The sequence below is a fragment of the Peromyscus californicus genome, unplaced genomic scaffold (genome assembly GCF_007827085.1).
Source record: "Peromyscus californicus insignis strain IS unplaced genomic scaffold, ASM782708v3 Scaffold_6__1_contigs__length_162567912, whole genome shotgun sequence".
Classification (NCBI taxonomy): Eukaryota; Metazoa; Chordata; class Mammalia; order Rodentia; family Cricetidae; genus Peromyscus; species Peromyscus californicus.
Genome location: NW_026294584.1, coordinates 98,351,908 through 98,372,063, shown reverse-complemented (window position 1 = coordinate 98,372,063; position 20,156 = coordinate 98,351,908). Strand labels below are relative to the sequence as shown.

Sequence of the window (20,156 nt, the reverse complement as noted above, 5' to 3'; positions counted from 1 at the left end):
GAGGTCCAAGGAGGCGCTGCAGGTGCAAAGCCCGGCCGGCCCGCGCGCGCATCGCTCCCTACCCGGGAACTCCGCTCTTGCGCGGTCCCGGGCCTAGCGGCCAGCCTCGGCGGGACCGCACGTGCGCGCCCTCCCGGGCGGGGGAGTCCCCGGGCGAGCACGTGCCGCGGCGCGCGGGGGGCGGGGAGTCCCGCGGCCGCCTTCATTGCTGCTGCTGCTGCTGCCGCCGCCGCGGCCGCTGCCGCTGCCTCTTCCTTCCTCCTGAGCCGTCCCCTGCTCGGCCGGGGCTGGGGCGGGGTGGGGGGACTCGGTGCGCGCAGCGTGCTTGGCCGGGCTAGGCGCTCCGCTCCCGGAGGCGCACACCTTGGGCCGTGGCGGTGGCGGCGGTGGCGGCGGTGGCAGCGGCAGGCTGGGAAACTTTGCCCCTTTGTGCGCTCCGCCCCGGAGGCGGCGGGCAGGTCGGTGCAGCCGGTGGCTTTCCGGCTCCGCGGTGGGGGAGGGGCAGCGCGTGGGGGGAGGGGCGGCGCGGGGACCGTGGCGAGGCCGGGGTGGGCGCAGCAGGGTAGCCAGGGAGCCGGCAGGGAGCTCCGGGTGGCCGTGCGGCGCTGCCGGGTGGGGGTGGCGGGGCGGGGGCTGCGGTGCAGCGGGAGTGGAGCGGCCGAGGCCCCAGAACAAAGGAGCCGGAGCGGCGGCGGCGGCGGCGGCGGCGGCGGCGCGCGCAGCCTGGCCTGCGCCCCAGCGCGCCCCCTCCCCGCGCCCCTCGGTGGCGCGGGTCACTCTCCTCTGTGGCCCTCCGGGCTCCGGCTCCTGGGGCGCAGCGAGGTGGACGACTCGGGACTCCCCACGGGCGCCCCCCACCCCCCACCTCCTGGCCGCCTCAGTGCCTGGGGTGCCATCCACACCAATGAGCAAGCCTCCGCAAACTTTATTTTGCAAGCTCTGTTAACCCCGGGGACAGTCCTGTGGCCCCCAGTGAGGGGCTTCGCTTGGATTTTAATGAAACTCATAAGCCAGTGGAAGGTGTGTGAGTGTAGGGGTGCACAGAGCAACTTTATCAGAAACCCCACCTTGAGCACCCCTCATCCTCTTCAATGTCTCCTCCCTCCAAGTCCCCCCCACACACACGAGTCCTCTGTACCTCCATCTGAGGCTCTAATGACTTCGTTTGACCCAGACCCCGGCTTCCCCCATTTTCTCTCTTCCCTGAAGCAGGAAGAGATAACACGTGAAAGTTGTCCCCGAGCCCTGAGTGATGTGCTTCCCCTTTCTGTGTCTTTTCCACCCCAGGCAGCGTAGCCTTCTCCATCATCCTGACCCAGGGAGGGAGAAGTGTCAGGAGGAAACTCCTCACCCTAATCTGCCCCACCACACACCCACTGGCTCACCTCATGCCTGAGCCCCGGGTGGGTGAGGGTGAAGAACCCACCCAGCCAAGATGAAACCTTTCCTGGGGGCTGCTGCCGCTACTGTCTTGCCCCTGATCCTGGGGCCCTGCAGGTGGGAGACTGGTCCTGGAAGGAGCCCTGGCAGCCGGCTGCAGAGGAGGTGAAGAGGGTTTAAGAAGAGGCACCCATCCCAGAGGCGGAAACTGATTGCCTTCACCCGTGTAGACGCGTTTAGGAGAGAAGGACCTGTTGGTGGACAGTAGTTGAACCCGGCTCCTATGCTGCCTTCCCTGGCAACGGCAGCATCATGAGCCAGTTTCAGGTGCCCTTGGCGGTCCAGCCGGACCTGCCAGGCCTTTACGATTTCCCGCAGGGCCAGGTGATGGTAGGGGGCTTCCAGGGGCCAGGGCTTCCTATGGCTGGGAGTGAGAGCCACCTGCGAGGGGGTGGAGATGGGCGAAAGAAAAGAAAAAGGTGTGGGACCTGTGAGCCCTGCCGGCGGCTGGAAAACTGTGGGTCTTGTACCAGCTGCACTAATCGTCGCACGCACCAGATCTGCAAACTTCGGAAGTGTGAGGTGCTGAAGAAAAAAGTGGGGCTGCTTAAGGAGGTAAGCGGGCCTCTGCTAGGCTCCCTGTCCCTTGTGCGAGGGCGTTGTCATCGTGAGGGTCTGGTTAAAAAGACTCGCGTCCGGTTACACCTGTCCTTCTGTTTCTGGTCGCTTGGTCTCCTTTGGAGCACACAGCCTGCTGCTGGAAGCCCAGGGGGTTCCTTTTCCAGGCTGATGGTTTGTATGAGAGCAACTCGGTCCTTTGCAGAGCGTCCAGGAAACATCCGCATCCTGGATGTTTATAACTGATGCAGGACAGAGAGAGATGTCTGGCTTGAGCTTTAGAAGTTTCTCTTCCCGCTGGAAGCCTCGGGTGGATTTTGAGGTGACCGTATGTATGTGTGTATGGGTGATGTGGGCAGCCGCGGTGACCGTGGGGCAGTGGAGGCGGATGAGGTTAGAGGAAAGCTCCGGGTGACAGGTTGGTGTTTTGCGCTGTCCTGATGGGGTGGGGTATTTCTCCTCTAAACCTTTCCTCGGTTGGGTTCTTGTTTTTCTTCAAACAGGGAATTTAATGAGGCACATGACTGGGGTTCTTGATGGCATGGGATGCTTTCTGGGGCGGAACAGTTTTTGGCATAGTAGTATTTTGGTGGGTAGTAGGCACTGGATACCAATGTATGAATGAATGACAAGCTTTTGAGATACTGTCAAGGGCTCCCTGTGTTCCGGGTAGAAGACGGAGGAAGACTTGGGATGAGAATAGCCAGAGTGGGTGTCGGGGGAGAAGTGGAGAGGCAGGGACCCTGTGTCGGGCTTCTTTCCTTTCTACTGTGGTGATGGACACCCCACACGAGGTTGGTGGCCGCTGTGACAGTAGAGAGCTGGTGAAAGTAGGGACCAGCCAGTAGAACAGATTTTAGGCGGAGCGTGTAGCGGCTGCAGCCGCTCCAGGCAGCGGAACTGGCGCTGGACAGAGACAGAGGCCTATGCAGTCGGTAGGGCTCCTGGCCCTGCCACTAATTTGTCCAAGAACCTAGACTATTCTGCCCCTCTGGGCCTCTCTTCTTGTGGGGGAAATGGAGTTCTCCTTGATGGTCTTCAAAGCCCCCTCAGCTGGGCCAGAAGCTGCTGTGCTCCGAGCAGAAGGTCACCTGTGGCTGCTCTGGGTATGCCGCCCGCCCGCACTTGGGATTTCCCTGACTGCTGAATGAGAGCCGGGCCTCAAGCCGGTGGGGCTTTGGCTAGGAAGACAGATCTCAGTGCTAGGGGCAGGAAGTGGATTCTGCTAGGGTGCTTCTGTCCCTTAACTCCCTCTGTCCACTTGCTGCACACCATAAGTCATGACTTGGGGACGACAGTCTGTTCCCTATTTACCTTGACCAGTTAAAGCAGACGTCTGAATCAGGTCTGCAGCTCCCCCTTCCCCAGCCTTGGGGCAATGGTGCCCAGCCCATCTATGCTGCTAGTGTTGGACACAGTTACCATGCTGCTCACCCTGTGCCCTCCAGGTCATTTCTTAGAGGCTGAGATAGGTATAACCTGGTGTTTGGTTGTGAGAACTATGCTGCATGGCCAGATCCCATCATTCCCTTCTTCCTAACGGGGCTCTTCCTTTTTCTATCCCAGTCTCTCTCTCCACCCCTCTGATAGACTCCAGGGTAAAGATGCTGAGCCCTGTGGGCTAGATATTCTTGGTGGCCCTTGTGGGTGGCGTTAAGTGCCGGTTTTGGCAACAGTGGGACATAACCTGAATGAAAGGAGCCGGGAATGAGGCCAGGGCCTGTCATCTTCTTCTGTAAGCTGCTGGCCAGGCTGCTGGGTGGTCATAGTAAAGATCCCGTGGACCTGGGGTGGCAGAGGCTTAGGGACAGCCCTGAGAAGTCTGTGCACCCGACAGACCTTGCCATGGTTGGCGGCTACCCTAGGCCCCTAGGGTCAGGTAAAAATGTAGCTGGACATTGTGATACCCGAGGACAAGGGTCTACATATGGGTCTGTAGACCAGGGTTGGCTCCAGTGTCTAGAGAAATAGTGTAATGTGGAGACAGTTTTTTTTTTTTTTAAAGCTAGTTATTTTGTTTGTTTGCATGTGTTTCTGCGCCGTGGTGCATATGAGGAGGTCAGGACAGCTTGGGAGTCAGTTTTCTTGTGTGTAGGTCCCGAAAAACAAAGTCAGGTCCTCATGCCTTGCAGCTGACAGCTTTACCCACCAGCTTGATGATCCTAACTTTTTTTTTTCAAGAGCAGTGCTCCAAAGGTGGGTCCCTTCTTTGATATTTAAACTTTGAAGAAAGAGGTTTGTTGTTGTTATTTTTGTCTTGGTAACTGGTGGCTCTCCTTTACAAAAACGACCTGCTCAGAAAGGCTTGAAAACCCGGGAACTGCTCTCTAGACAACACCCCTTCTAATGGACTTGTCTCTGGCATGTTCACAGGCTGAGATGCGCCTGAGAGACTCTGCTTGAGCAAAGTGTTTAACAGCCCCAGGGGACTGAAGTGACCTTAATCATTAGATCTTCTTAGTGCTTTAAAGGAGAGTGTCCCAGGACTGGGGAGGTTGTTTTGTTTGTTTGTTTGTTTGTTGCCTGACTCTTGAGGTGTGGTGGGCTACCCCATCCCCGGAGTCTCAGAAGTCTTACCATCTGCTTTCATCTCTGCCTCTGAGTTTCTAGTCCTCTTGGCATCCTTCCTTAACTCCATCCTGACTCCACTCTTGCAGCTGCCTTTGGAGTTTCTTTCACACTGTCCGCTGACAGCTGCTTGGCACCATCCTGTAAGGGTGGGGGGCATGGGAGGGGAAGACTTATCTCGTGTTTTGCCTTTTGCTCCTCTGTTTGGCTTCCTTTTTCCCAGAGGGCTTTGGGAAAGGTACGCCTGAGTTCCTGGACTCAGTAGTTCAAATCTGAAGGTTAAATAAAGATGGCTTCCCAGGAGCAGGTGGTTGCTCCTGGGCTGGCAGTAGGTATAACACATCTGAAGGAGTTTGTACCTCTACTGTGGCCTTCATTCCTAGTTCAGAAAGATCTGGAGCTTCGGCTGGTGTCAGTTTGATTTGCGTTCTTTTCACTTGAAAAAAAGAAGGCTTCTTAAAGTAGAGTTTGAGTGTGAAGCGTGCTAGGGCCACATAGGAAGTCCCTCTAGCGTGGGTTTTCTCAGTTGTGAGATAAGGGTAATCCTTCTCAGGCTGTTACAAGGATGAGATGTAAGATAAAATATGCGTGTGTCTGGCACACAGTAGGTAACCAGCACACAGTGGCAGCATTAAACTCCAGCATATAAACAACTGCATTAGTCTGAGTTGTAAGACTGTAAATGCAGATTCAGTGTTCATCTTGAGACATCCCCTGGACTCTGGAGCCAGGTGTAGGAAGGGGAGTGTCTGCGCACCAGGAACAAGACGGCACTGTGGTCCTGGGCATGGGCAAGGGAAGTACCAGCCCGAGTAAGTAGAGGAAGCAAATCTGTACAGAGAAACGGATGCATCGGGTTGGAAGCAGCAGAGTGTGGCTGAGCAGCGGAGAAATGGTACATGGTTAGACAGTGCTTGCTAGCCACCAGCCAAGTGCGTCCCCTTCAGCCTTCTGACGAGGTACCTTGCGGCTCTTGGGGGCCAGGAGCTCTTGGAACAATATCAGAAACCTGCTGGGTTCTTCCTGAGCTAGCTGGTAGTTCAACTCCTCAGGAGGGTGTTCGGCAAAGGGAAAGGCAGGTGAAAGTAGAGGGGACGAGATTTCTTTAAAAAGAAGCCCACCTGGTTGAGGCCCGAGAAGAGGCTGGATGAGATGACTGGATAACCGTCTCTGAGATGCTGTTTTTAAACCCCATAGCTACAGACTCCATAAGGACAGTCAGCTGTAGGGAAGAGATTTTGTTTTGTTTTGTTTTTTGTTTGAAAGGAACTATGACAAGGGTAGTGAAGGGGGCCAAGCCTAACAGGAGCCATCTGTGTGGTGCCACACTTACCATCAAGTGTACAGAGATGGTCAAGGTTGTGCCCGCTGGGCCTTGTGACATGGAAAGTTTGGGAGTGGTGTGAGCCTTCCCAGGCACATCAGGAAGCCCAGTGGCCAGAAGATACTATGCCTGGGAAATGCTTATGACAGCAGATTCTCTGTATGCTCCAGCAGGGAGAAGGAAGTGAAGTAGACCTTCAACTTAGGGAGCATAACTGAGGAAAGGAGAGCCAGACATCACCGGGCACTTACGCCGACTGAATATCTTCCCGAATGCTCCAAGGAAGCACTCTTTACAGAATTATGGTGATAAAGTGTAGTAGATTAGGGCTGGCAAGAAGTCCAGTTTTTGAGATATTGGAAATCATAAACATTAGTTGTTAATTTTTGATCTACAACAGATTGTTGAAAGGGTGGTGAGACATAGGAAGACTAGCAGTAGACTGTCCTTAGGGAGCGCCAGAACTCACTAAGATCTGGATTTCAGCGAGATGGCAGACTCTCCAGAAGTCTCGTGGACAGATCCTGAGCTTCCTGCCCTGCCCGTCAAACACTGTAGATCAGGGGTACTGCGCTGGGATCACTTGGGGAAAATGTAAAACTCCTAGTGCATGGGTACTGCCAGCCAGAAACCTTGACTTAATTGGCCTAGAACAGACTTGACTGAGGCTCTTGAAGTGAATCTGATGTCAAGGTAGAGACCCTCTGCTGCAGACCAGAGAGGCGTGGCTCCCACCTGAGTTGCAGGTCATGAAGTAGTTTAGTCTCCCGTCTTGCTATGCTGTGGACCATCAGTGTCCTGTCAGGAGTGTAGAATCTCTAGCCTTTTCCCAGACCTTACCCAGGTGGTTTATATAACCATTAGAATTTTTATTTTAAATTTTTTTCTAACCATTAGAATTTGAGAGTGACTCTCCAATGTTTGTGTGAACAGGAGAAGGGGTGGGGCAGTGGGAAGGGGGTCAAAATACCTCACAACCAGGCCCAGAATTCTGGTTGTCAAGGGGGGAAGGAGAACCCAACCCAGGCCCGACTCCGTGTTCATTCCTCTGGAGTCCCTCAGGCTAGTGAGTTTTGAGTAGTATTGTCTAAGGGTGTGATCTGAAGACAGCCAGGAAAGCGCTCAGGCGATGTTTGCTGCTGGGAAGCCTGACCGGGGAGGTTGTAGGCCCACAGGTCACAAGTGGCGGTGTCGGCTAGCGGAGGGAGAGATACAGCTGTGGAGTCTTGGGTCTGGTGGAAGGCTCTGCAGTTGAGCAGCGGATAGTGACTGGGAATTGGAGGTGAGGAAGTGACTATGTTGAAAGATGGTGGGAAGGGGGCTGAGGAGAGTGGGACAGCCTGAGCAGCAAGTCTCTGCCAAATTCCACGGGACTGAAGAAAAGTAGAAAAGTCTAGATTTGTTTGACTTTTTTTTTGGTTTATTTTATGGGTATGAGTGCTCTGTTTGTGCATCATGTGCGTGCCTGGTGTCCTTAAGAGTTAGAAGAGGGTGTTGGATCCCTGTAGAACTGGAGTCATGGATGGTTTTAAAACCACATGAGCACCAGGAATTGAACCTGGGTCCTCTGCAAGAACAAATGCTAACCATGGGCCGTCTCTCCGGTCCTCCTGGGACCTTCTCTTAAAAAGAGCTGCACATGTGAGGAACCTTGATTTCCTGATCAGATAGAGAGACCTGAAACTCTGTATAGGATTTTGTCAGCCTATCTTGAGATATGTCAGGGTGATTACGTATAGGACAATCAGAGGAAGCAGGGCCAGTCAGTTTACAAATGAGTGTGGAAGAGGAGTCAATTCCTTCCTGTGGAGGAGGCTGCAGACCTTCTGTTAGTAGGTTCTAAGCAGGCTGGACTGAAGCAGTGTTAGGAAAAAAAATGTGTTTACAGTTTCCCCTACACTGGTGAGCTAGCCTGAGGGCTGCCCTGTTTCCTGTGCCTGCATGGTTCTGGATAGAGGCTGGACTCTGCAGACTGGTGATACATTATGAAGGCATCCTTTGGAGTGAGAGATCCCTCTGGTCTGTGGGAAGTGTAACAGCAGGTGTATCTTCATATTCCTTAGACAGCTTTATTGCAGAAGAAATATCTAACCTGGGCCATAACATTTTTGGTCACATTTTATACTTAATTTGTGTGTACGTATATCTTTGTGTGTCTGTGTGTGTGCATGCACGTGTGTGGAGGCCAGTGATCAATATTGAGTGTCTTCCTCAATTGCTGTCTACCCTCTATTTTAGAGACAGTCACTGCGTATAGTCATGGTTGGCCTGGAATTCATTATGTAGATCAGGTTGGCCTTGAATGCAGAGACCCTTTTGTCTCTTGCCACCATGACCTGTCCATCTTGTTTAAAAAAAAAATGCACACACACACACACACACACACACAGATCTTTATGTATATGGGAATTTTGCTTGCATATATTCATGTACATCATGTGTAGAGGCCATAAGAGGCAGTCAGGTCCCCTGGAACTAGAGTTACAGATAGTTGTTAGCCGCCATGTGAGTGCTAGGAATTGAACCTGTGTCTTTTGCAAGGACAGCCAGTGCTCTTAACCATTGAGCCATCTTTCCAGCCTAACCCTTGTTGTTTTGAGACAGTCTTCCACTGAGTTTGCAGATTCAGCCTCAGGGATCCTTCTGTCCACCTTTCGGGTGCTGGAATTACAGCACACACTATGCTGGGCTTTTCCATGGGTGCTGGGGATCACAACTCAGGTCCTTACATTTGTGCAGCAAGCACTTTACTAAATGGAACCACTCCACAGCCTTTTTTTTTTTTTTTTTTTTTGGTCATGCTGGGGATTAGACCTCAAATACTTTAGGCAAGTAAGTGCTTTATGACCGAACTACACCCCAAGCCCTAGACTTTATCCTGTAACTGGAGTTAGTCTCAGGTCTGGGTTGAGGTCAGGTTTGTGAGCTTTCTGAAAGGTTCAGCTGAATGTCTCATGAAAGTGTGACAGTGCATCTTTGGGGAGATGGTATATGGTTTTTAGTACATTCTCAAGAATGTTCATGCCGGGCGGTGGTGGCGCACGCCTTTAATCCCAGCACTCGGGAGGCAGAGCCAGGCGGATCTCTGTGAGTTCGAGGCCAGCCTGGACTACCAAGTGAGTCCCAGGAAAGGCGCAAAGCTACACAGAGAAACCCTGTCTCGAAAAACCAAAAAAAAAAAAAAAAAAAAAAAAAAGAATGTTCATGGCCACCCTAGATTTTAAAAGCATTACTTACCTGAGCCATCCAATGTGAGACCCATAAGCTATGGACTGCTATTTAAATTAAAATTAAATACAGTAATGGGCACAATAGCTACCTTCTAATGAGCTGCACATGGCTAATGGTTCTTGAACGGTGCAGATAAAGAATGCTCTTCGCTGGAAGTGGGGGCTCATATCTGTAATCCCAGCACTTGGGAGAAAAAGGCAGAAAGCATTCAGTTAGAGTCTGGCTTAACTCTTTATGTAGTCCAGCCTCTTACTTGATGAGTTCCAGGCCAGTCTCAGCTATATACTAATACCCTGGCTCTAAAAGTTACTGCTATAGAAGATCTATTGGGCAGAGCTATGAGCTGGACATAGGGTGTCCCTATGTGGTCCCCAGATCCGTCCTTACCATAGCCTCTTTCAGGTTGGGGATCATGGCTCATAGCCATGGTAGGGAAGAGAACAATGCTCTCCTGGATTCTAACCTACTACAGAACTCATTCTTTTTTTTTCCTGGTTTTTCGAGACAGGGTTTCTCTGTGTAGCTTTGCGCCTTTCCTGGAACTCACTTGGTAGCCCAGGCTGGCCTTGAACTCACAAAGATCTGCCTGCCTCTGCCTCCCGAGTGCTGGGATTAAAGGCATGTGCCACCACCGCCCGGCTTAGAACTCATTCTTAAAGGCATGGCCATGGATTTCTTTGGAACACAGGGGGAGTAAGGTGTGGTTCCCCACAGGGACCCTCCCCCCGTAGTCCTGATCAAAGCCTCTGTGAACCTTGTTCATGTTAACTTCTGGTCCTGCACATACTTGTTCACAAGCCCGGCCCAGAGTCAGCCCTCTGCCTTCGGCTGTCTCGTGGAGAAGGCAGTGTGGTGGTAGATGGGCTAACTCCAGTGGGACTCAAGTGTCTAGACTCCGTCCCTTCTTTGCCTGTGGAGAAAGACGAGTGCTCAGGAAGAGAGGATGTTAGAGGAGGAGACCCCCTTACCTTTGTGTACCCCGTGTTCCAGCTGGCTGTTCTGGAAGAGTCTGTTAGGGTTGCTACAGGCCTCTGCCTTGTGATCTGTGTGGAGCGAAGACTGCCGTCACTCCTGGACTGTGTACACTTTGGTGGCCTTGTCTACTTGCATAAGAAGTTGACAGCCTGAGTTTCTCCTAATTACTGAGGCAGGGGTGGGGCATGGGCGGCTGGGAAATCAGCTCCGTGTGGGATCATCAGTTGCCTTCCAGGTGAACTCAGGTCTGGGGGTTGCTTGATTGCTTCAAGTAACACAAGAGGTGGGCCGGGTTTTCAGATGGTTCTGTTTGAACTGCTGAACTGACTTGGGGTTCCAGCATTGCTATGCCCGGGGAGTTAGTGGACAGGTTACATGCCTCCCGCTGCTGCTGGCACAGCGACTCCAGGGTCTCAGAATATAGGATGGGAATGTCACTGGCAATCTTAAAGGCATTGGTGAGACTGTGGGTGTCTATACCCCACTGCTCCTCTTGTCAGGGGAAGTCTCAGGAGGGGACACGAAGAAGCTGGGTCAAAACAAGTGGCCAGGTAATGGACTATAGTTCCACTTCTGATTATGTCAGGGAGACGGTTGGGCTGGTCTTGCCTGTCTTTATGCTTTTATTGATCTGCTCCTTACAGAGGTAAATCAGTTCCCCCCCAAAGATGCCAGGAATGATTCTGGCACTCTAGAAGACAGCGGTGGCGGCTCTTGCTTGAGGCCTGGGTGGGGTGGGGTGAGGTGATGCAGGGAGGGGGTGAAAAGAGCTGGCACTAGAACAAGGAAGACACATACCATCTGGAGTACTTCCTGGGTCCCAGGACCTGCAATGTCCCTCTCCCTGGAGAAGTACAGCGCCTCTCTGGTGCCGCCTCAGTTTCCAGAATCAAGGTCGTACGCTTTAACCTGTAGCTAGCCCTATCCAGCAAACCTCTCCCAAGGCAACATTTTCTTACCAGAATGCTGTTAGGAAGCTGGAAGGGAGGAGTGCCTTGAGGACAGAGTCTAGCCTCAGTCACTCTTGGGCTTCTTGCAGACCAACTGGGAAGGGAAGGAACAGGCCTTGAGAGTTGGGATGTAGAGGCTTGTGAAGGATTGAGGAGGGCTCCGACTCTGCTGTGCCTGGACCGCTTGGGGCTGATGGCAGAGGTGTAGAAAGGTTCAGGCAGGCTGCTGGCATACTTGAGGGTGCTCGCAGACCCTTGAGGGAGGTTAAATGCGTTAGTTCCTCTTGGAAGTCTTCCTCCAGGCCACCCTGGGGTTCTGAGGTACTCTGCACCTTGTTTCCGTAGCGTCAAATAGTCCCCTGTTATTTGAGTGGGTCCTGGAACATTTGGTGGTCCAAAAGACAGTTGAATTTGACCCTAACAGTACAACACCTTCTCCTAAGCATCTAGGACAGCGGTTCTCAACCTGTGGGTCGTAACCCCCTTGGGGGTTGCATATCAGATATTTACCTTATGATTCATAACAGTAGCAAAATTATATTTATGAAGTAGCAATGAGATAATTTTATGATTGGGGGGTTTGGTCACCACAACATGAAGACCTGTATAAAAGGGTTGTAGCATTAGGAGGGGTAAGACCCACTGACAGGAGGTGTGGAGTACAGGCAGAGTGGCACTACCTGCCAGGGGCTCAGTGTGTGCACCGTATTGGTCAGAGTGGAAGTGAGGGGTGGGTGTTGGGGCTGCCTCTTTGTCCATCAGGACACCAGTGGTACCTTTCTTGCATCTCATTCTGCCGTACCTCCAAGGAGGAGCATCTTTTTTGCTTTGCTCCTCCTCTGCTTCCTCCTCCTGGTGACTGCCATTGACAGACTTCCGCTGCCAAAGCTAATTGTGAGGTCTGATCAGTGAATGAAGGCGAAGGCAGTTCCCATGACAACCTCGAAGAGTTTCAAATATAGAGGATGATGTATGTGTGATGGGCTGCAATTACTTGGGTGGAAATTGATGCGTGGACACCAGGAAACATAGGCTGCAAGGGCGGAGGGGGTGTTAGGTTTTTGGCAGGATCCTTTGTGTGATGGAGAGAGGAGGAGGTCACAGGTTTCTCCACCGTCAATTCCCAGTGCCTTCAGTGTTGGGTACCTTGGAAAGTCAGGGCTGCAGGCATTCTGGTTGGGGAGGCAGGACACATACACAGAGACAAACCTCAGGTGTTAAGAGAAATGTTAGAAGTGTTATGGACTAGCAACAAGCGGAGGTAACCAGAGAAGGCTTCCTGGAGGAAGTGGGCTTCAACTGAGCAAGGAAGGAAAAACCCTGTGCAGACAAGTCTTGTTCAGGACAAGGCGAGGGAGAGAAGAGACCTGTCTCCGGTTCCCTGTCCCCTCTGGAAGAGGTAGATGGACTTGAGCATTGGAGGACTAGCCACAGTGGCCCTTGAGTATACCACTGTGAGGGAAAGAAAGGCTAGCAGGGGTGCTGCTGGGTCATGTCCGGCTGTGTGGTCTGGGGCAGGGTGTCTAGGACTCTATTGTCTGTCTGTAGAGTGGGTATGGAAATTGTGTCCCCATTTGTGGGGCTGCACAGGCTTGGGGCTTGGTTCCTTTGCAGTCTCCCTCCCCAGTGTGTCTGGGTGTGTCTGAGTTCCTGTTCATCTGTGTGGAGTCTGGTCTATGGATGGCCATGTTCTTGAGGTTTTTCAGTGTGCTTCCAGCAAGTTCCCCATTGACCACCTCTGTGGCCCCCACTCCTGCAGCCAGTATGGTGGAGACTGGGAGATCCAGATGGAAATTAGGGAGGGATCTTTGTCCTTATGCAGAGGAATCCCAAGTACCTCGCAGTTGGTCCCAGGGAGGCTCACATGCAGCAAGAGGGGCATATAGAGAGGAGAAAGATGTCAGGTAGGGAAGGAGCTGTCCTGGCTCAGTGGCCCTGGCATGTGTCTCTGACTGGCATCACTGTCGAGGTGGGCTGGAGTGGGATGAGAACGGGAACAAGCAGGCTGCCTTGGGGGCCACGGGCTCCCTTGGTTTAGCCAAGGGCTGCTGCAGGGCAGGGCGGGTACCCGAAGTTGGGGGAGCACAGAGTTAGCAGAGGGAGATGGGGTGAACTCAGAGTTCCCATAAGCTATAAGAAAGAGGCATGCTGGTCCATAGTCCACAGTGGTAGGTCCTGCCTTTCCAGGAGAGTGGATGCTACCCCCGCCCCACCCCTCCACCCCTGCCTTTGGAGACTTCATGTAGAAGCCTGACCAGGAGAGGGGACTCACCATCTCAGTGTCCAGCCCTCTGCTACTCCACACTCCGGAGGTAGACCGCAGCTCAGCACATTCCAGTTCTGTGTAGAGCCCAGGAAAGCAGGGAAGACAGGGCCCCACCCACGTGGGGGAAGGACTGTAAATAAATAACTGCTTGGATGTGACTGGCGCTCCAGAAGAGGCAGTATGTTGTTCTTGAGGACAGGGAGGAGCCTGGCTAATACTGGGAAAGGCTTGGTGACTGAGGACCTGGCAGAGGGGAAGCACTGTTTGGATTCAGCCATGCAGTACATTAGCATGCGGGGGAGGGGTCAGGAAGCAGCAATGGGAAGAGTGAAAACATTAGTATTCTCAGATCTGTTTGACAGGAAGTGGTCACTTTAAGTGACCCAGTTGTCTTCATATCTCCCTGGGCTTGGCAGAGAAAGGGGGGTAAAGAGGGTGGGAAGGGGCTGGGTTTGAATTCCAGCCCACTAATTTTGAAGGACAAATTGTTCAGCATCTCTAAGACTCTTCCCCCCCCCCAAAAAAAATGTGTAGAGTAGGTAAAATGAGATACTACAGCGTGGTTGGCACAGGACCTGCTGCGTAGCAGGGGCCTGGTACACTGTGGCAGCCATAGTATTAATGGATACTGTCCGAGCTGTGTTTGTCTCTGTCGGGTACATGGGTCTGTAACACGGGGCTTTACGGAACCAAGAGAAAGAAGGATTCACTTAGGCTGGTCAGTGATGTGAGTCAAAAGACAGAAACACAGCCCGGCCGGCGGTGGTGGGGCACACCTTTAATCCCAGTACTTGGGAGGCAGAGGCAGGTGGATTTGAACCAGGCAATGAGAGGCCAGCCAGGACTACAGAGCAAGTTCCAGGACAGCCAGGGCTGTTACACAGAGGGACTGTCTCAAAAACCAAAAACACAAAAACAAACAAACAAAAAAAATCAACCCCCCCCAAAAAAAAAAAAAACGAAACAAAAAACCCCTGCCGCTGTCCCTCACTCTGTCTTGGCATCTGCCTGCCTTCCTGCTCTGGGAGGGACCTAGTAAGGTTGCCCTTTGTCCCAAAGAGGAGGCAAGTGTGAGCCCTGAAGCCGCCTCATGAGAGGCAGGCTTGCCCTTCTCCTAAGGCGGCTTTTCTGGTTCTGAGTACCCCCCGGGGGCCCTGGGGTGGGGCACAATTATGCATCTGTGGTGGAGTGGGTAATAGAGCGAGTCACTAGAGCAGGGGCGCTCATCTGTGAGTCACTTCTCTCAGGCCTCAGCTTATTCATCTGTGAGAATGAGAAAGCACCCTGAGCTCCGGCAGAAATGTAGAGGGCTGCAAGGCAGCAGTACCTACCTTGTGCCGGGCAGCTGGCTGGGTGCCTTCTCAGGGCCTCACAGCTGTGTGAAATGGCTGCTGGCTCCATTCTACAGATGAGAAAAGAGAGGCTTAGAGAGGTAAGTTACCACCGGCTAGGAACGGGATATGTGGGTACTAAAGTGTATGTGAGGTAGCAGCCTGGATGTTATGTTCCCTCTCAGGGATGGAATAGACGGAAGAGGTGCCTGGGAATTTAATACAGGAATGTGAATTGCTAGGACTTTGCCATCCCCCTCACCCCTTCGGTCTCCCGGCCTTTGCACCCTTGGTATGTTTGGAGTTAGGGGACTGTACTGGAACTCTTGAGTTCTGGGAGCCCAGGGGGTCTTTGGAAGGGGCACCTGGTAGAGCCTCTCCAGGAGAGACTGCCACATGACGACCAGCGCCGGTCGGTCGGGAGTGATCTTAGGGTAGTGAGGTGGGTGCCAGGGAGGGCACAGCTGACTTGGGGGAGCGCAGGAAGTATGGGCTACAGCCCATTTTCCCGAGTAGGGTACAAGAGGGCAGGGCAGGAGAGCAAAGAATGGCGAAGGGGTATGGTCTTCAGGGAGGACAGACCTGGCAGGGAGTTTGAGCTCCGCTGCGCTCCAGCGGTGTCACCTTCGGTAAGTTACTCCACTCCTCTGCAGTCTGCAGAGCGCGGGTGTGAGTGTGTGTGTGTGTGTGTGTGTGTGTGTGTGTGTGTGTGTGTGTGTGTGAGAGAGAGAGAGAGAGAGAGAGAGAGAGAGAGTGTGTGAGTGAGTGTGTAGCTCCTGCTGCCCTGAATTCTCCTTGGAGGACTGAAGCTCCAGCTCTTGGCCGGCTGGAGAGTGGCCCGTGTGGGGTACCTGCGTTCCGCGGTACTCCGGGTGCACCCGCCGCCGGAGGTGCAGGGGACGCCTTGTGCTTGTTGCCTGATGGGGGGGTGCCCCGGGATCCCCAGCCTGCCCGGGAAGCAGCCCTTGTGGCTATGGCTTCCTCTACCAAGGCCCCCGCCTGGCTGCTGGGCAGGTCCTTAGCGGGGAGGGCCGGGCGCGGGATTGGCTGGCGCGCGCGCCGCCCCCTCGCACACCAGCCTGGCGGGGCGGGAGCAGCCGGCAGCTGGCCGCCGCCTCTGCAGTGCCTCCCTCGGTGCGCTCCCTCGGCGGGGATAATGGGAGGCCCGGCGGCGGCCGATGCAGTAGAGGAGGCCGGCCGAGGTAGAGCACAGGGCCTGGAGGGGAGGGGAGGCCGCGTGCAGGCCGGGAGCGGGGCCCCTGGATCTTGAGAGACCCGGGAACCGAGCAGGAAAACAAAACACTGGAAGGCGCAGGGCTCGGGAGGCAGCTGGAGCAGGAAGATGGTCCCGTCCAGCCTTTCTTCCCCGGCCCTTTCCTCTCCAGTGCGCCGGGGCCTGTGCAGGACTGCTTTGCTGCTTGCCTGCCACCAGTCTGCCTCACCAGTGTCTTTGGCTTCTTTTGCAGGTGGAAATAAAGGCTGGTGAAGGAACGGGGCCTTGGGCACAAGGGGCGACTGTCAAGGTACCCTGCGTGCTTGCGTGCGTGTGCGTGTGTATGTGTGTGTGTATGTATACGTTTACGTGTGTGCGTGGGCGCGCGCGCGGTGGGGGTGAAGTGTTGGACTGGATTGGATATAAATAAAGGGTCTCCTCTGGTGATTCTTTAATCTCCCACGGTGTGTGTGTGTGTGTGTGTGTGTGTGTGTGTGTGTGTGTGTGTGTGTGTATAGCAGCAGCTGAGGGGGAGGGGCGGCGGGAGTGTGGGCGGCCAATGAATTCTCAGGCCTGTGTGGGTTTTGTTTGGATTCTTTTTGCTTTCTCAGCTGGATGGTTTGGGTGCAGTTGGATTTTGGTTTGTTGAACTGTGTGTATGTGTGTGTGTGTGCGCGCGCGCGCGTGCGTGCCTGTGTGTGTGTTAAAGACATGCAACCTACTCTCTGTCCCTGCCTCTGGGAATCTCTGGAGAATGGCCCTGGCACTGTTGGTTTGCATCCAATCTGCAGAAATCCCCGGGGTGCGTCGCGGGGCATGGGGGGGGGGTGAAAGACAGTAAGGGGGAGGGAGAATTGCACTCCTGACTCCGAAGCTGATAGGGTGTCATTAGTCATGCTGCTGTCGCCATGGAGATGGCTGGAGAGAGGAGAGGAGGTGGTGGGGGTGAGGATATTTTGGGTAGGGTGGGGGCTGATGCAACATCATGGCTAGGAAGCCAGCGGGTGTCTGCTGTTGTTCTGTGCCATTTGGTGTCTGGGAGCCCGGGAAGGCAGTGTTCCCAGGTGTAGGGGAAGCAGAGAAAGGGGCTCTGACCCATTCCAGGTGGGTTTTCAGAGGGTAAGGTGGTGCATTTGATAGGGGGGAATGGAGAGTCCAGGGAGAATCTGATCACTGAGAAGCCATGACTAATCCTTCTAGGTTGGCAAGGACCAGATCAGTAGATTTCCTTCTAGTTTGCCCCAGTTTACAGGGCTGGGGGCCCACCTTAAGTTTGGAATTACTCAGCAGTGTCCTCTAGCCTGGGAGTTGGGGGGGACTGGGACAGAAGAAACAGTGTGGATGTCTCTGGAGAGCAGAGACTGGGAGTGAGTATGGGGAAAGGTGGGCAGGCCAGGCCCAGCGGGGCTCTCCCTGGCTTGGAGGAAACCCGGAGCCCGGTTGCTTAGGTAGCAGGTGGACGAGCTGTGAGTGTCCCAGCATGCTCTTAGTCTTTTCCTGCAAAGCTGCCTCCTACTTCCTGGGAAAGCTGTGGGAAGCTCTGAGCAGGTGCTGGAAATGGCCCTCTGCCACCTCCCTGTCTGGGTGGTGACACTGGCAGGGTGGGGCTCTGCTGTTTCCTGTGTGGGTTGGGGGTTCCTGGGCTAGCTTACAAGGTGGATCTGAAGGCCAGGGTTAGTCCCTGGCCTCTTCCCAAGGAAGTATTTAGAGAAGAACATGGTTTTGCTTCAGAAACAGTTTCTTAGGGAGGAAGAGCCAGGTGACCTCAGCTCGGAGGGAGCTGGCATGCCTTGGTGAGGCTGGGGAGTTGTTGGTAGTCATCTGGAAGGGATCGTGGGAGACCCCCAGGCAAGCAGAAGCATTAGTGATACTGTTTGTGCACGGGCTGCTGAGAGAGCTGTGGGCTCTCATTGGCTGACTTTTGCTCTTGCTGTCTTTTCTGGGGAGCCAGAACCCACAGTTTCCCACCTCCGCTTCCTTTGGCCACCCGCTGCTCACTGGGGGAGTTGTAGTCACTGGGTACACTATTTCAAAAGTGTGGGCACTGGAGATGTTAAGATTCTGAGGCAGACTCTTCTGTCCCCCAACTCCCATGAAAGCAGGACAAAAGGATGGAGACAGATGGGCTCAGGGAGAGGGGGAAGCTCCCTCCTTCTGTCCCTCCATCCTCGTCTGCTTGCTCTCTCCAGCACCCTCCTGCCTGGCTGCTGTGGTGACGGCTCTCCTCGGCAGACCTGCGTCCTTACACTCTGCTAGTGTGCTCCATGTCCACCACCTGTTGTGCTGTCCCGGGATCTAGTCTGAAGATCTTTTGGAGGCCCCCCACCCTAGTACCCCAGCCCCAGCGTTATGAAAGTCCCCTAGGTCTTGCCCTTCCCTGTCCACAGGACTTTGAGTCCTCCCGCTCCGAGCATGTATCTGTGCTTGTTGATGCTGAGCTGCCTGTCTGAGAACCATGGCTTCCTCTCAGCCTTGGCGCCACTGGTACTCAGGTCTGAGCCCCTGCTTTTGGCTTTGCCTTTTTTCCACATTGGGTTTTCTCAGGTGGCCTGTTGCGGGGTGAGAGAGTTTTGCCCGGTCTATTATCAGCTCACGGTAGAAGAGCTCCTCTTGTGGTCAGCATAAAGGGCGTATGTATGCGTGTGTGTATGTGTGCAAGTTCCCACAGGACCGGTAAGCCCCAAGGGTGAATGGTGTCCAGCAGCCAGAAGAAGTAATGCATGTCTCCTTGTATGCTGATGCCGCCAGGAATATCCTGATGTGTGGGTGAACAGTGCCTGGCACGGTCACAGAGCGGAGCTCGGTGAATGCAAGTCGTCAGTTTACTGTATATTATGCTTCATGTCATTTGCCCGCGATGGCCCAGGGAATCTGCCATAGCATCATACCCTGTTGCTACCTCCTCCCCGCAGCTGCCTGGATAGAAGAGAGTGGCCAGTGCCGGGAGCACCAGGCGGCCCTGCTTTTGGGCTCCCACGCTCTGCCTCATGGGAGCGCTGCACTGGCTAAGGATGTCTGGGAACTATTTTGGTGCTGAGCCCAGGATCTCTGCCTTCTGTCTCTCCTTTTGACTACCCCAAAAATGCCCTGTTGAGAATCTGCTGCTTGACTCTCTGGATGCTCTTGGTCACTCCTGTCTGTCCTGTTCACCTGCCCTTCAGCTCTTTGGAAGGTAGAGGAGTCCCCTTCTCTGGAGTCATTTACAAGCAGCAATAAAGTTGAAAACAGGTGGGCCTGTCGTGCTGGAGCAGGAAAGGAACCAGCCAGGGGGATGCCAGGTTTACGTTGGAGAATGGAGAAAGGGCTTCCCCATGCTTGGTAGGAGCTGGAGTTAATCACAGGACTCGGCTCTACCCCTTTGGCAACCCCCGTCAGTCAGTTTTGAATGAATGTCAGAGAAGAGGAGGGACTGTGGCAACATGGTGTAAGGTGGAATGGGAGCCTTCTGTCTGTCCCAGTGCAGGGACCTGGGGCTGCATTCTGAGACCACCGTGATGGCTCTGTTGGCCTCTTGCTGGGCTTGTGAGGAGGAGGGGCTTGGGTGTTCATCTGCTTCTAGCTGCAGATGGACGTTTCTGCTAGAAATGGGCTTTGTGGTTTTGCCAAGTTCCCTCCCATACCCTGGAGGCTGTGGCAAGTGGTTTGGCTGGCTGGGGGGTCGGGAGCTGGGAGTATGGCAGAGGCTTTGTTTTGGCTCAGCTTTTGGGTCTCCCAATCCTCTTAAGACCTCTTTTCCATCCCTGACCTCTTGGGCTTTTGGCCTCATTTCCTCCCACACCCAGACATCTGGCAGTCAGCAGGACCCCCTGTTCCCAGCATCTGAGAGGCTTCTGAGGAGGAGGTGGCTTTCTCTTGGGCTAATCTAGGAAGTCTGTGCAAACAGGACAGGGGCGGCTTGCAGGAGTAAAACCTGTAGCTTGGCAGTCTAACCAGGACTCTGTTCTCATCCCCGCCTACTTTTATCTCCCATTCCTTGTCTCCTCAACATTTGCTGAGCACTCCTGTGTCCCGGTACTAAGTACAGAATCAGAAGAGAGAAGTTACTGTTCGAGTCTTACAAAACCCTTAGACCTAAGAGATGTGGGCTAAATTCCTTCAGTTATAGATGGGAAAGCCAATATTGCCAGTGCGTTTTCATGCATTTAATACCTTTGATCTCTACTGCGTTTGGGGCATATGAACTTGTACACACCAAGCTTCTCATCACATGTGCACTTGGATGTACTAGGCTTTCTTTGTGGCTTATTGAACCTCAGGGGACTTGGAATGAAAAATCAACATGCCAGCCTGGTTAAGGTTC

At 53.8% G+C, this 20,156-nt stretch overlaps 1 protein-coding gene and 1 long non-coding RNA gene across 10 annotated transcripts in view; one reads left to right on the top strand and one right to left on the bottom strand.

The window, feature by feature from the left end:
* The first annotated feature begins 305 nt into the window (after positions 1-305).
* Tet3 (tet methylcytosine dioxygenase 3) overlaps positions 306-20,156 on the top strand; it is a 101,806-nt gene continuing 81,955 nt past the window's right edge. For 2 of the 8 annotated variants that reach the window (XM_052719191.1, XM_052719190.1), the window contains exons 1-2: positions 15,742-15,845; positions 16,110-16,166. Coding sequence is in view for 3 of the 8 variants with exons in the window: in XM_052719186.1 (XP_052575146.1) it covers positions 1,693-1,995; positions 16,110-16,166 (360 nt within the window). In the remaining 5 variants the exon portion in view is untranslated. Of the gene's footprint in view, positions 459-1,287; positions 1,996-14,307; positions 14,745-15,514; positions 15,534-15,741; positions 15,846-16,109; positions 16,167-16,862; positions 16,961-20,156 lie in introns of those variants that run through there. The other 6 variants (XM_052719186.1, XM_052719187.1, XM_052719188.1 and 3 more) reach the window with 6 other exon arrangements.
* LOC128098275 (uncharacterized) lies at positions 9,766-15,589 on the bottom strand. 2 transcript variants are annotated; one of them, XR_008214193.1, is made up of 4 exons: positions 15,495-15,589; positions 14,644-14,714; positions 13,319-13,442; positions 9,766-11,300 (listed from the first exon to the last, which is right to left on the bottom strand). It is a non-coding gene; the product is annotated as an uncharacterized LOC128098275 (long non-coding RNA). The 2 variants fall into 2 exon arrangements; XR_008214192.1 differs by lacking the exon at positions 15,495-15,589 and adding an exon at positions 15,226-15,355.